The following is a 12,684-nucleotide window of genomic DNA, read 5'->3' as shown; positions in this document are numbered from 1 at the left end:
GTCAATGTTGTCGAACCCCCGCTGCCCCGGGATACCAGTTTAGGCTGGGGTCCTTAGGAGGTTGTGTGCCCCACCTGGCCAAAATCTACTTGATGTTGAACGAGTCTCCCAAAGAGCACCCAGGACTGTCCCCAGGTCCCATCTACTTCCCTATGTCCAGGTTCCCGGTCTGGCTCCATTTCCAGCTGTAGATGCCGCAGCGGGTGGAGCTGTGTCCTGAGGTCAGTCAGTGGGGGGCCGAGTTGTAGCGCCAGTGGGTGGAGGCCTTGGTGGGCACGTGCTCTCCCTATGTCATGCCTAGGACCCAGGGCTGCCTTCCCCTGGAGTCTAAGTATGCGAAGTATGCAGCATTAGTGAAAAGGACATGTCAAGTTCAGCCCACATTTTTCGTACTGAACACTGTCCTGTCTGCCCAGTCATGTGAATTCTTTGTGACCCCATGAACTGTAGCCCACCAGGCTCCTCTGTCCATAGGATTCTCCAGGCAAAAATACTGGAGTGAGCTGCCATTCCCTTTTCTCCAGGTTATCTTCCTGACCCATGGATCAAAGCTGGGTCTCCCGCATTGCAGGCAAATTCTTTACCTTCTGAGCTACCGGGGAAGCCCTACTGAACACTGGAAGTTATTTTAACGTTCATCCTTTTGTATTGATGGTTCATCTCACTTTCAGCATTTCCTGTTTCATGTTTATCTTCTTTCATTAAACCATGAAATAAAATCAGTGAAAAGATGAGACTAGTGAACTGTAGTAGTAGCAGTAATGTTGTTGCTCAGTCGTGTCCGACTCGGTGCGATGCCGTGGACTGCAGCCTGGCAGGCTCCTCTGTCCATGGGATTTTCCAGGCAAGAACATTGGAGTGGGTAGCTGTCCCCTTCTCCAGGGGATCTTCTCAACCCGGGGACTGGAGCTGGGTCTCCCGCATTGCAGGCAGATTCTACACCATCTGAGCCACCAGGGTAGCATGTCAGTCCAGTCAGGGTTTTCTTTGCACCTGCTCTGTGAGGGATCGTGGGTGGAAGGGTGCACGCTGGCCTGACTGAGGAGGGCAGGGGGCAGCCTGGGTCCCTGGTGGGGTGCGTCCTCCTGGATGAGTGTATGAGCTCTTAAGGAGGCTTGAGGCTGGAAGCAAGGAGAACTCGGGGAGAGTGCTGGCCAGAGGGAAGGTGTGTGCAGGCACGGAGGCCATCACCTGTTGGCACAGCTGTTTTTCTGCTATCGGTTTGTACACTCTTTCCCGACAGAAAGCCCACCACGTTTCTCTGTATCTGTAAGGCCTATGTCATGGCGCCCATGGGTTCCCAGGTGGCTCAGTGGTAAGGAACCTGCCTGCCAATACAGGGGACTCAGAGTCCATCCCTGGGTCAGGAAGATCCCCTGGAGAAGGGAATGGCTACCCACTCCAGGATTCTTACCTGGAGAATTCTGTGGATGGAGGAGCCTGGCAGGCACGGAGTTGCGGAGTCAGACACGACTGAGCACACAAATGGAGCCAATAGCACCAGCATCTGCTGGTACTGTGAGCCCGTTATGTTTATATATTTATGTACATGTGATAGCCTTTCTGATGGGGCTTAGGTTATGTGTCACTATCGAACCCCCAGAGTGCAGCAGGTGGTTCTGATGGTCCCCCCAGACACCTCTCTTGTAGCTGCGGGGGTCTGGGGGGTAGCTGGAACATGGGTTGGGGCGGCTGTCTCCTCCAAGTGCCAGGGTCCCTTTGCTCCTTGTGGCCTCTTCATGTGGCCCCCAGCAGGGTGGCCACACTTCTCCTGTGGCAGCCTGCGATCCCAGGCAAGAGAGTGGGGCTGGGAGCCGATGTCCTCAGAAAGGGTGGGGCCGGAAGGGCCATGTCCTTCTGCTCTGCGCTGGTTAAATGTGGGTCTCTGCCCAGCCTCGATGAGCTGCAGGGAGCAGTTACAGGGCTGTGATGCTTGGAAGTCTGCTCCATTGGGATCACACGGGCAACAAGCCAGTATAGATGGGCTTGGAGAGTAGGTGCTCTCTGGTTGATATCTGCCTGAGGCTGAATTTGGGGTTTGTTCAAGTGAACAGAGACACAAGTCCAGGACTCAGTGGTCCCAACCCTTCGTGGTGCAGTTCAAAGGGACCCACTGCTAAGTAAGCACAGGACGAGGCTGCATCACAATTGCCCACAGTTTAATCACTTTACGGACCACAAGCCATGCTGTCTCTGCCTTTGCAGAGTCATCTTTTGCAAGCAGTCATTGCTGGGCACACAAGTATGCCAGTTTCGATACCAGAAGATGCCCCGGACTGGCAGGATCTGGGGACGCAGCTGCGGGAAGCGAGCCTGCCCTGCACCCGGCTCCTGCGGCTACTGAGAGCTGATGTCTCTGCTGCTGACTGTGCGGACCAGCTTTTCTTCACGGTGTAAGTAGTAGCTGTTAGGTGAAAAACGTCTGCACTATTGGAAACCGAAGGGATTCTCGTGGCTTCCTTCTATGTGAGCAATAGGTCAGCATGGCATAGTCTACTTAAAATAAATAGTTGCTTAATTTATTTTTCTATTTTAAAAATATTAGCCTGTTTGGTACTATTGGAAAGCATCTACAGGATATAAAATAGTAAACCGTCCCTTTTAACTGTTGGCTTAATCTTTCACAGGAAATCTAGAACCCTCATTTAGTCCAAGGAGCTTTATTTATTTCAGAAATATATATATATTTGGCAGCGTTTGGTCTTAGTTGAGGTGAGAGGGCTTAAAGTTGCTTTGGGGCATGTAGGATCTTAGCTCCCCGACCAGGGTTTAAGCCTACATCCCCTGCACTGGAAGACAGATTCTTAACCACTAGCCCACCAGGGAGGTTCCCTAAGGTGCTGTTTATCACGTCACTGAGGGTGCTAGCGTGAATTGCCTGCAAGTGGCTTTCAAAGGAGCTGTGCTTCTCCAGAAAATCTGCCTTGTTTTTATTTTCTCAAACCATGGATTGTACGTGGAACGAATTTCCATTCTCCTCAGCGGCTGGGATGTTCACAGTCAAATATGTCAAATAGGAAATGTATTTTTCGTAACTCAGAAGTCACTTCATATCGTATCCTTTAATTTCCCACTTTCTCCTCTCTTGGTTTTTTGTCTTATGTTTTATGCATTTCCATAAAATAATTTTTCCTCATTTTGCAAATCAGGATTGGAATGTTCATAAATAAGAAAACGATTTCAAAGTTTCTAATTTCCTATATAACCGGATTGCCAGACATTTGTATATATTTGTATTTAGATGAGTTTGTAATAAGACCTTCTGGAAAACCATTATTAAAATTTGTTTTTTTTTTCTGGATTGGTTTTAATTGCAGGATGTTTCATATACTTGAGAAAGCACAATCATTCCTGGAACATACACACTTCTGGAAAGCCTTCATGGGGTTTATCGGGAAGACTTGTGAAGTGGCTCAATATGTGAATAAGCATGAGGGTATCCAGAGCAGTTCACTGGGTAAGTCAGTGCTCTCGACTCCAGCCATGTGGGTGTTTTCCGCATTCACTGCGGCAGCACAGCTTCCTCAGAGACGAGCAATCCCCCCGAGGGGAGGGGGCTGACAGCAGGGGCTTGCCAGCGCAGGCACACTGAGCTGTACTCTCTCAGTGATAACAAGACTGACCACAGGTCCCAGCGCAGTGACTGTTTCCACTCAAAACTGGCCCACTTTGGCCCATAAATTCTTTATTTTATTTTATTTTATTTATTTATTTTTTAGTTTTTATTTTTAAATTTTAAAATCTTTAATTCTTACATGCGTTCCCAAACATGAACCCCCTCCCACCTCCCTCCCCATAACATCTCTCTGGGTCATCCCCATGCACCAGCCCCAAGCATGCTGCATCCTGCATCAGACATAGACTGGCGATTCAATTCTTACATGATAGTATACATGTTAGAATGTCATTCTCCCAAATCATCCCCCCCTCTCCCTCTCCCTCTGAGTCCAAAAGTCCGTTATACACATCTGTGTCTCTTTCCCTGTCTTGCATACAGGGTAGTCATTGCCATCTTCCTAAATTCCATATATATGTGTTAGTATACTGTATTGGTGTTTTTCTTTCTGGCTTACTTCACTCTGTATAATCGGCTCCAGTTTCATCCATCTCATCAGAACTGATTCAAATGAATTCTTTTAACGGCTGAGTAATACTCCATTGTGTTTATGTACCACAGCTTTCTTATCCATTCATCTGCTGATGGACATCTAGGTTGTTTCCATGTCCTGGCTATTATAAACAGTGCTGCGATGAGCATTGGGGTACATGTGTCTCTTTCAATTCTGGTTTCTCGGTGTGTATGCCCAGCAGTGGGATTGCTGGGTCATAAGGTAATTCTATTTGCAATTTTTTAAGGAATCTCCACACTGTTCTCCATAGTGGCTGTACTAGTTTGCATTCCCACCAACAGTGTAGGAGGGTTCCCTTTTCTCCACACCCTCTCCAGCATTTATTGCTTGCAGATTTTTGGATCGCAGACATTCTGACTGGTGTGAAGTGGTACCTTTGATTTGCATTTCTCTGATAATGAGTGATGTTGAGCATCTTTTCATGTGTTTGTTAGCCATCCGTATGTCTTCTTTGGAGAAATGTCTATTTAGTTCTTTGGCCCATTTTTTGATTGGGTCGTTTATTTTTCTGGAATTGAGCTGCATAAGTTGCTTGTATATTTTTGAGATTAGTTGTTTGTCAGTTGCTTCATTTGCTATTATTTTCTCCCATTCAGAAGGCTGTCTTTTCACCTTGCTTATATTTTCCTTTGTTGTGCAGAAGCTTTTAATTTTAATTAGATCCCATTTGTTTATTTTTGCTTTGATTTCCAGAATTCTGGGAGGTGGATCATAGAGGATCCTGCTGTGATTTATGTCTGAGAGTGTTTTGCCTATGTTCTCCTCTAGGAGTTTTATAGTTTCTGTTCTTACATTTAGATCTTTAATCCATTTTGAGTTTATTTTTGTGTGCGGTGTTAGGAAGTGATCTAGTTTCATTCTTTTACAAGTGGTTGACCAGTTTTCCCAGCACCACTTGTTAAAGAGATTGTCTTTACTCCATTGTATATTCTTGCCTCCTTTGTCAAAGATAAGGTGTCCATATGTGTGTGGATTTATCTCTGGGCTTTCTATTTTGTTCCATTGATCTATATGTCTGTCTTTGTGCCAGTACCATACTGTCTTGATGACTGTGGCTTTGTAGTAGAGCCTGAAGTCAGGCAAGTTGATTCCTCCAGTTCCATTCTTCTTTCTCAAGATTGCTTTGGCTATTCGAGGTTTTTTGTATTTCCATACAAATCTTGAAATGATTTGTTCTAGTTCTGTGAAAAATGTGGCTGATAGCTTGATAGGGATTGCATTGAATTTGTAAATTGCTTTGGGTAGTATACTCATTTTCACTATATTGATTCTTCCAATCCATGAACATGGTATATTTCTCCATCTATTAGTGTCCTCTTTGCGAGGTTTATTGAAAATATTACAGCACAGCAGAAAGACTCAAATGGCTCCACGCGGTGTTTTGAAGTTCATCCCAACTGTAGGCTGAGTGACCTGCAAGTTGGACAGACTGCCAAAGTCCAACAGCTTCAGCATTTCCTTAGTGTCAGGATCTACTTCAATGATTTCCTGATCCAGGGCTGAGACCTCAGGCACGTAATTGTCTCTCCTCTCTCTCTCCTCCTCCTGCAGCTTGATGGAGATACCTCTCACAGGGCCTCTTTGAATCCACTTCATCAGATGTGTGACGTAGCCTGCGATCTTATTGCGAAGCTTCTTGCTGGGAATAATGGCGATTTCCTCGCACACCCGCTTGTTGGTGTGGAAGTCATTGCCCAGGCGCGTGTAATACTTCTCAATGATGACCCGGGCCACTTTCTTTATGGTTTTGGTGCGAACGCGGCCCATGTTGGCGGGTCCTTGGTAAAAGAGCTGGCCCATAAATTCTTATCTGTACAGACTCATCGTAACCCAGCCTCTGAAAGTCCGGATGCTCTGTGTGCAGTACCACCTTCCTTGGCAGTGTGCCTGCCCAAGTACCCGTGGCAAATAGACTCCCCTCTCTCCTTACCAGTTCCAAAGCCAGAAGCCCCGTAAAGTACGAACTTTACAACTTGCAACTACAGAACTCACAGAGAATCATACTGGTCTCCGAGAGGCTTTGTTTTTAGGGAAGATGCTGGCAGGGAGACACCTCCATCTCTGCGTCAGCCTCTTCTGGGTCTAGAGCCGGTGGTGTGCTTCCATCTGCCTTGGGAACCACGTGCCCTGGTTCCCCTGTGTTACACAGGCTCTGGTCCCATGCGGTCATCAGCATCTCCTTGGAGCTTGGGGATTGGGGCCTGGGGATGACAGTTTCCTGTTCCTTTTCTGTGGCCATGTCCATCTAACACTCCTTCCTTCCTCCTCAAACTGATCCGAGGGGCCGCTAGAGACCCCATGTCTCTGGTTCTTGGTATCAGACTCATCAGCCATGAGAGGGGTCCCTGCGTTCACTGTTGTTACTCTCCGGGCTCTGTACCCCATATACAGAGCTGGGTCCACGTGGCTTCTCCAGTAGGTTGGCTGTGTTCTTCTGTGTTGGGTGCTCATCCTACATGTTGGGCTTTCCTGGTGTCTCAGTGTAAAGAATCCGCCTGCCAATGCAGGAGACATGGGTTCAATCCCTGGGTCGGGAAGATCCCCTAGAGAAAGAAATGGCAACCCTCTTCAGTATTCTTGCCTGGGAAGTCCCATGGACAGAGAAGCTTGGCAGGCTACAGTCCATGGGGTCACACAGAGTCAGACATGACTTAGCGACTAAAAAACAACAACCTGCACGTTAACGTCCTGCTTTAACACCTTGTCCTCCTTTTCATCGCATATTTCTGCGCAGTTCTACCATTTCCAGAAACACAGGCTACAAACATATTCACCATCAGCCAGAGGCCCAGGTTCAGAAGTCTCTAACATTGATAATCACACACAATCCTCATGGCAACCTATGAGTTGGGTATAACTTCATTCCATAGCTCATGCAGATTACATTCCTGGAGGACATCACAAAACTACTAATGTCAAATTCAGGAATCTTCACTGTGGTGCCTGCAAGCTTGACCAGTCGCTTCCCTTTGGAGGGATCCTTGCAGGGGCTTCAGTTCAGTTCAGTCACTCAGTCGTGTCCGACTCTTTGTGACCCCATGAATCACAGCACGCCAGGCCTCCCTGTCCATCACTATCTCCCGGAGTTCACTCAGACTCATGTCCATCGAGTCCGTGACGCCATCCAGCCATCTCATCCTCTGTCGTCCCCTTCTCCTCCTGTCCCCAGTCCCTCCCAGCATCAGAATCTTTTCCAATGAGTCAACTCTTCGCATTACGTGGCCAAAGTACTGGAGTTTCAGCTTCAGCTTCATTCCTTCCAAAGAAATCCCAGGGTTGATTTTCAGAATGGACTGGTTGGATCTCCTTGCAGTCCAAGGGACTCTCAAGAGTCTTCTCCAACACCACAGTTCAAAAGCATCAATTCTTTGGGGCTGAACTCTGCCTAAACATGCTCCACTGCAGAAATGCAGCCTCCTCTGACAAAGAACTAAGTTTTATTGGTTTCTGCTGTATGTTTTTTTCCTGTTTCACTGATCTCTGTTTTTGGTCTTTATTTCCTTCCTTCTAGTAAATTTAGTTTGATGTTCTTTTTCTAGATTCTTGATTCTCAGATTTTCTTTTCTAATATATGCTTTCAGGACTGTACATTTCCCCTATGCAAAGTTCTGCATATATCCCACACATGTTGATATGTCATGTTTTACATCAGACCTGCAAGTCTTTCTATATTGAACACACTCAGATTCTAAGGCTTTGGGTAGTGAACGTGTTGTCAGGCAGTTTCGATGGTCACATGGAAACATTATTTGATCAATAATGGTCAAGGGAAGTTAGTGGCTCTGGGCCTTTTCTTGATTGTGTTGGATGAGTTACACACTCCTGATTCACATATATCTTTGCTACTCAAAGTGTGGTCCCTGGACCAGTGGCATCAGCACCGTCTGAGAGCGCATGTCAGACGTACTGAGTCAGAGTGTGAACTTCAGAACAGCGTAGCACTAGGACCAAGCCTATTGATCAGCGTTCATCTTTAGGCTACACGTTGCAAATTTCTCCTTCCTCCAGTAGGAAACAAAACCAACTGCACATAGTAAGAATTTGTTATTTATCTATAATGGTTCAGTTCAGTTCAGTTATTCAGTCGTGTCTGACTCTTTGCGACCCCACAGACTGCAGCACGCCAGGCCTCCCTGTCTATCATCAACTCCCGGAGTCCACCCAAACCCATGTCCATTGAGTCGGTGATGCCATCCAACCGTCTCATCCTCTGTCGTCCTCTTCTCCTCCTGCCCTCAATCTTTCCCAGCATCAGGGTCTTTTCCAATGAGTCAACTCTTCACGTGAGGTGGCCAAAGTATTGGAGTTTCAGCTATAATAGAGATACTAGCTAAGTGTTCTAATAACTGGATTCTGCTGTAAGTATTTAAACTGCGGAGTGCAGGCAGTTTGGCAGGCAGATGGAGTTGGGAGCAAACCCTGTTTGTGATACAGACTTTACTGAGTGAGTTATTGGCCTCTCATTGCAGTTAGTTTTCTCCTTTGTGACATAGAAATTATATGGTCTACTTTGCTGGGTCCTTATGAGGATTAAGCAAGCTAATGTACATAAAATGCCCAGTGCAGTACTTCTAGGCAGTTGCCATAGATACTAATTCCTTTTCTCCCCACAAAAATGATGCCAGAGTAATAATGTACCACAAACAGTGGCCACAGAATTCACTTTAGTGGATTCTGTTTTTCCTTTTGTTTAAAAAAGTTATACTGTACAGACTGGTTTTTCTGGTAGCATTTGCTTTAGAAAAAATCTGATATTAATCATATACACCTGTGCTCTTTTTCGAGATGGTTACCATCTTTTTCCCCATCTTAAACACTTATGAAATTATATATACATAAGCCAATCTGTTGCAGTGGGAACTCAGTGAAGCATAAAAACTGCAAGTTTTATGTAATTTTGCCTCTGAAATAGGTGCTAGAGAGGTTAAATTACTTGCCTTAAATGAGAAGGGGTTCTTTTTAAAAATTAGCTTTATTGAAATATAATTGCTATGTATAACGGATCACACATGTTTAGATCATGGCATCTGGTCCCATCACTTCATGCGAAGTAGATGGGGAAACAGTGGAAACAGTGTCAGACTTAATTTTTTTGGGCTCCAAAATCACTGCAGATGATGACTGCAGCCATGAAATTAAAAGATGTTTACTCCTTGGAAGGAAAGTTATGACCAACCTAGATAGCATATTCAAAAGCAGAGACATTACTTTGCCAACAAAGGTCTGTCTAGTCAAGGCTATAGTTTTCCCAGTGGTGATATATGGATGTGAGAGTTGGACTGTGAAGAAAGCTAAGTGCCAAAGAATTGATGCTTTTGAACTGTGGTATTGGAGAAGACTCTTGAGAGTCCCTTGGACTGCAAGGAGATACAACCAGTCCATTTTAAAGGAGATCAGTCCTGGATGTTCACTGGAAGGACTGATGCTAAAGCTGAAACTCTAATACTTTGGCCACCTCATGTGAAGAGTTGACTCATTGGAAAAGACTGATCCTGGGAGGGATTGGTGGCAGGAGGAGAAGGGGACAACAGAGGATGAGATGGCTGGATGGCATCACCGACTCGATGGACATGAGTTTGAGTGAACTCCGGGAATTGGTGATGGACAGAGTGGCCTGGCGTGCTGCGAATCTTGGAGTTGCAGAGTCGGACATGACTGAGCGACTGAACTGAACTGAACAACAGATCTCACGTGTTTAGATATACTATTTATTGGGTCCTGACACGTGTGTGTGTGTATCCATGAAGCTAATCATTATAGTTAAGACAGGGCTGTGCCCATCTCTTCTCAGTGTTAATTCCATCCCCGACTCCTGTCCCCAGGCAACCACTGATCTGCCCTTGGTTGCCATCAACTAGTTTTTTCCTTTTCTAGAAATATATACAAATGGAATTATATAGCGTGTTCTCTGATATCTTTTTACTTACTATCATTAATTAGAACTAATTAGCTTTGGCTTCATTCATGAGGTGGTATGCGTACTCTTGACTGCTGAGTGTGGATACATCATAGATTGTTTATGCATTCACGTGACTTACAATTTGGGATGATTCTTGTTTTTGGCTACTGAAAATAGAGTTTTTAATGGAAATACGCTTTTTTTCCCTCTAGAAGTAAAATGGCTGGATTATATGGTACGTGCACACCTAACTTTTAAAAAAACTGACAAACTGTTTTTCAAGGTTGTACCTTTTGCAGTTTCAACCAGCACCCTTTCTACCAGAGAGTTCTGATCCTGCCACATCCTCACTAGCACTTGGTGTGGTCAGTTTAGAAACTTTTAGCCATTCTAGTAGGTGTGGTATCTCATTATGGATTTCATTCACATTTACGACTAGTGATCTGAACAGCTGTCTTGTCATGTGCTTACATATCCTCTGTGCATCGTTAGCCATGGATTGTCTATTGACATCATTTCCCCAGTTTTAAAATTAGGCTGTATGTTTCTTTATTGTTGAGTCTGAAATTTCCTTGAAAAGGTAAGATATAGAAGACTTTTATCACATATGTCTGTTGCTAATATTTTCTCCTACTCTCAAGCCTGTCTTTCCAGTTTTCTCAACAGTGTCATCCAGGAGCAAAAGGTTTGATTTTGATCAAGTTCTTCTTATCTTTTTCTTTTTTCCCCAGTGGATCATGCTTTTGGTATTGTAGCTGAGAAGTTTTGCTAACTCTCAAGGTCGCAGAGATTTTTGAGCTATGTTTTCCTCTAGAAGGTTAATAGCCTTAGGTTTTAAACAAGGTCTATGGTGCATTCTGAGTTAATTTTTATACATGATGTATGAGTATATCAGATTTTATTATTTTTTGCACATGGAGATCCAATTGCTCCAGAAAAATTTATTGTGACAATTCTTCTCTCTCCACTGACTACATTTGCACTGTTGTTAAAATACATTGTGCAAATTCATGGCTCTTTCTCTGCACTGTTTAATCTGTTCTGGTCATCTCTACACCAGTATCACCTGATCTTGATTATTATAGTTTAATGGTAAACCCTAATCAAGTGGTGTAAGCTTTCCAACTGCGTTTTCTTAAAAAAAAGTTTTTAGCTATTCCAAGTCATTTGCAATTTCCAATCTGAATGCTTGTCAGATTCTCAAAATCCTGCTAGAGTTTTTTAATTGGATTGAATTGAATCTATGCGTAAATTTAAGGGAGAATGACATTTTTCTGGTAATAATGAGTCTCCTGACTCATTAACATAGAGTAATTCTGTTTATTTGTGTCTACTTTACTTTCCCTTAACAACTTGTAGTTTTTCACTGTAGTTGTCTTAATATTTAATGTTTTTATGCTATTGAAATGCTAATGAAATATATATATAATGTTAAACCAACTTTGTGTAAGTGGGATAAATCCCAACTGGTAAGGCATAAATCTTTTTTTGTATATTATTGAATTCAATGTGCTAAAATTTTATTTAACACTTTACATTTGTGCTATGAGAGATATTGGACTGTAGCTTTGCTTTCTTTTAATATCTTTATCTTATTGTGTTATCAGAGTGATCCTGGCCTCATGAGTTGAAAAGTATTTTCCCCTTTTTAGTTTTCTGGAAGACTTTGTGTATTTTTTCTCCCTTAAACATGTGGTATATTTCACTAGTGAAGCCATCTGGGCCTTTTGCTTTCTTTGTAGGAAGATTTTAAACTAAAATTTCAATTTATTTAATAGCTAAAGGTCATTCAGATGGTCTGTTTCTTCTTGCATGGGCTTTGGTAGATTGCGTCTTTGAGGAATTTTTCTCTTTCATCTGAAGTGTCTAATTTAGTGTTATACGTTTTTTACAACACAGCTGACCCTTGAACATCATGGGTTTGTCCTGCACTGGTTCACTTGTGCGTGGATGTTTTTCAGTGTGATCCGCAGTGGGTTGAATCTGCAGATATGGGGGATGTGATCTGGAGGGCTAACTACACGTGATACATGGATTTTCCATCTTGTGGAGGGCTAGTACCCTGATTCCCATGTTGCTCTCTGATTGTTAGAGAATCTGTAAAGTCTTTGCCTCTCTCACACCCCTTATCAGTAATGTATGCCTTTCTTTTTGCTTGATCCCTCTGTCAGAGGTTTGTCAGTGTTACTGATCTCAAATAAGAAGCCTTTGGTTTTGTTCATTTTCTGCTCATTGTTTTTCTTTTTCCTATTTCCTGAATTCCCACCTTGATCTTTATTATTTTCTTTTTCCTACTTACTGGAAGTGTAAATGACTCTTCATTTCTCTTTTCTTAACTTGGAAGCTAAAATCTTTATTTTTTTCCAGTACAGGAACTTAATGGTATAAATTTCTTCCTAAGTACATTTTCTTAGATGGCATCTCACAAATATTAGTATACTGTACTTTCATTTTCATAAAAATTTAAAGTGCTTTTTAATTTACCTTTTGATTTCTTTTTGACCTGTAAGCTGTTTACCAGGTATATTTATGTCATTGATTTCTTTTTTTTAAATTATGAAAGTATGATAACATATTTATAGGAAACTTGGAAAATACAGAACAAAGTTCCACTATATTACAATTATCTTTTAAGTAGATAAATTAAGATTTTAG

The 12,684-nt window shown here is 43.3% G+C and overlaps 2 protein-coding genes across 2 annotated transcripts in view; one reads left to right on the top strand and one right to left on the bottom strand.

Annotated features, from left to right (window-relative positions):
* ABCA13 (ATP binding cassette subfamily A member 13) overlaps positions 1-12,684 on the top strand; it is a 393,578-nt gene that overhangs the window by 49,948 nt on the left and 330,946 nt on the right. Inside the window, exons 14-15 of the mRNA XM_042248365.1 lie at positions 2,206-2,393; positions 3,318-3,457. Of these exons, the coding sequence (XP_042104299.1) occupies positions 2,206-2,393; positions 3,318-3,457 (328 nt within the window). The remainder of the gene's footprint in view (positions 1-2,205; positions 2,394-3,317; positions 3,458-12,684) is intronic.
* LOC114114478 (small ribosomal subunit protein eS17-like) lies at positions 5,452-5,922 on the bottom strand. The gene has a single exon (XM_042248366.1). The coding sequence runs from the start codon at positions 5,895-5,897 to the stop codon at positions 5,490-5,492; it is 408 nt and encodes a 135-aa protein (XP_042104300.1). The 5' UTR covers positions 5,898-5,922; the 3' UTR covers positions 5,452-5,489.

Source organism: Ovis aries, chromosome 4 (genome assembly GCF_016772045.2).
Source record: "Ovis aries strain OAR_USU_Benz2616 breed Rambouillet chromosome 4, ARS-UI_Ramb_v3.0, whole genome shotgun sequence".
Classification (NCBI taxonomy): domain Eukaryota; kingdom Metazoa; phylum Chordata; class Mammalia; order Artiodactyla; family Bovidae; genus Ovis; species Ovis aries.
This window is presented reverse-complemented; position numbering and strand designations above follow the sequence as displayed.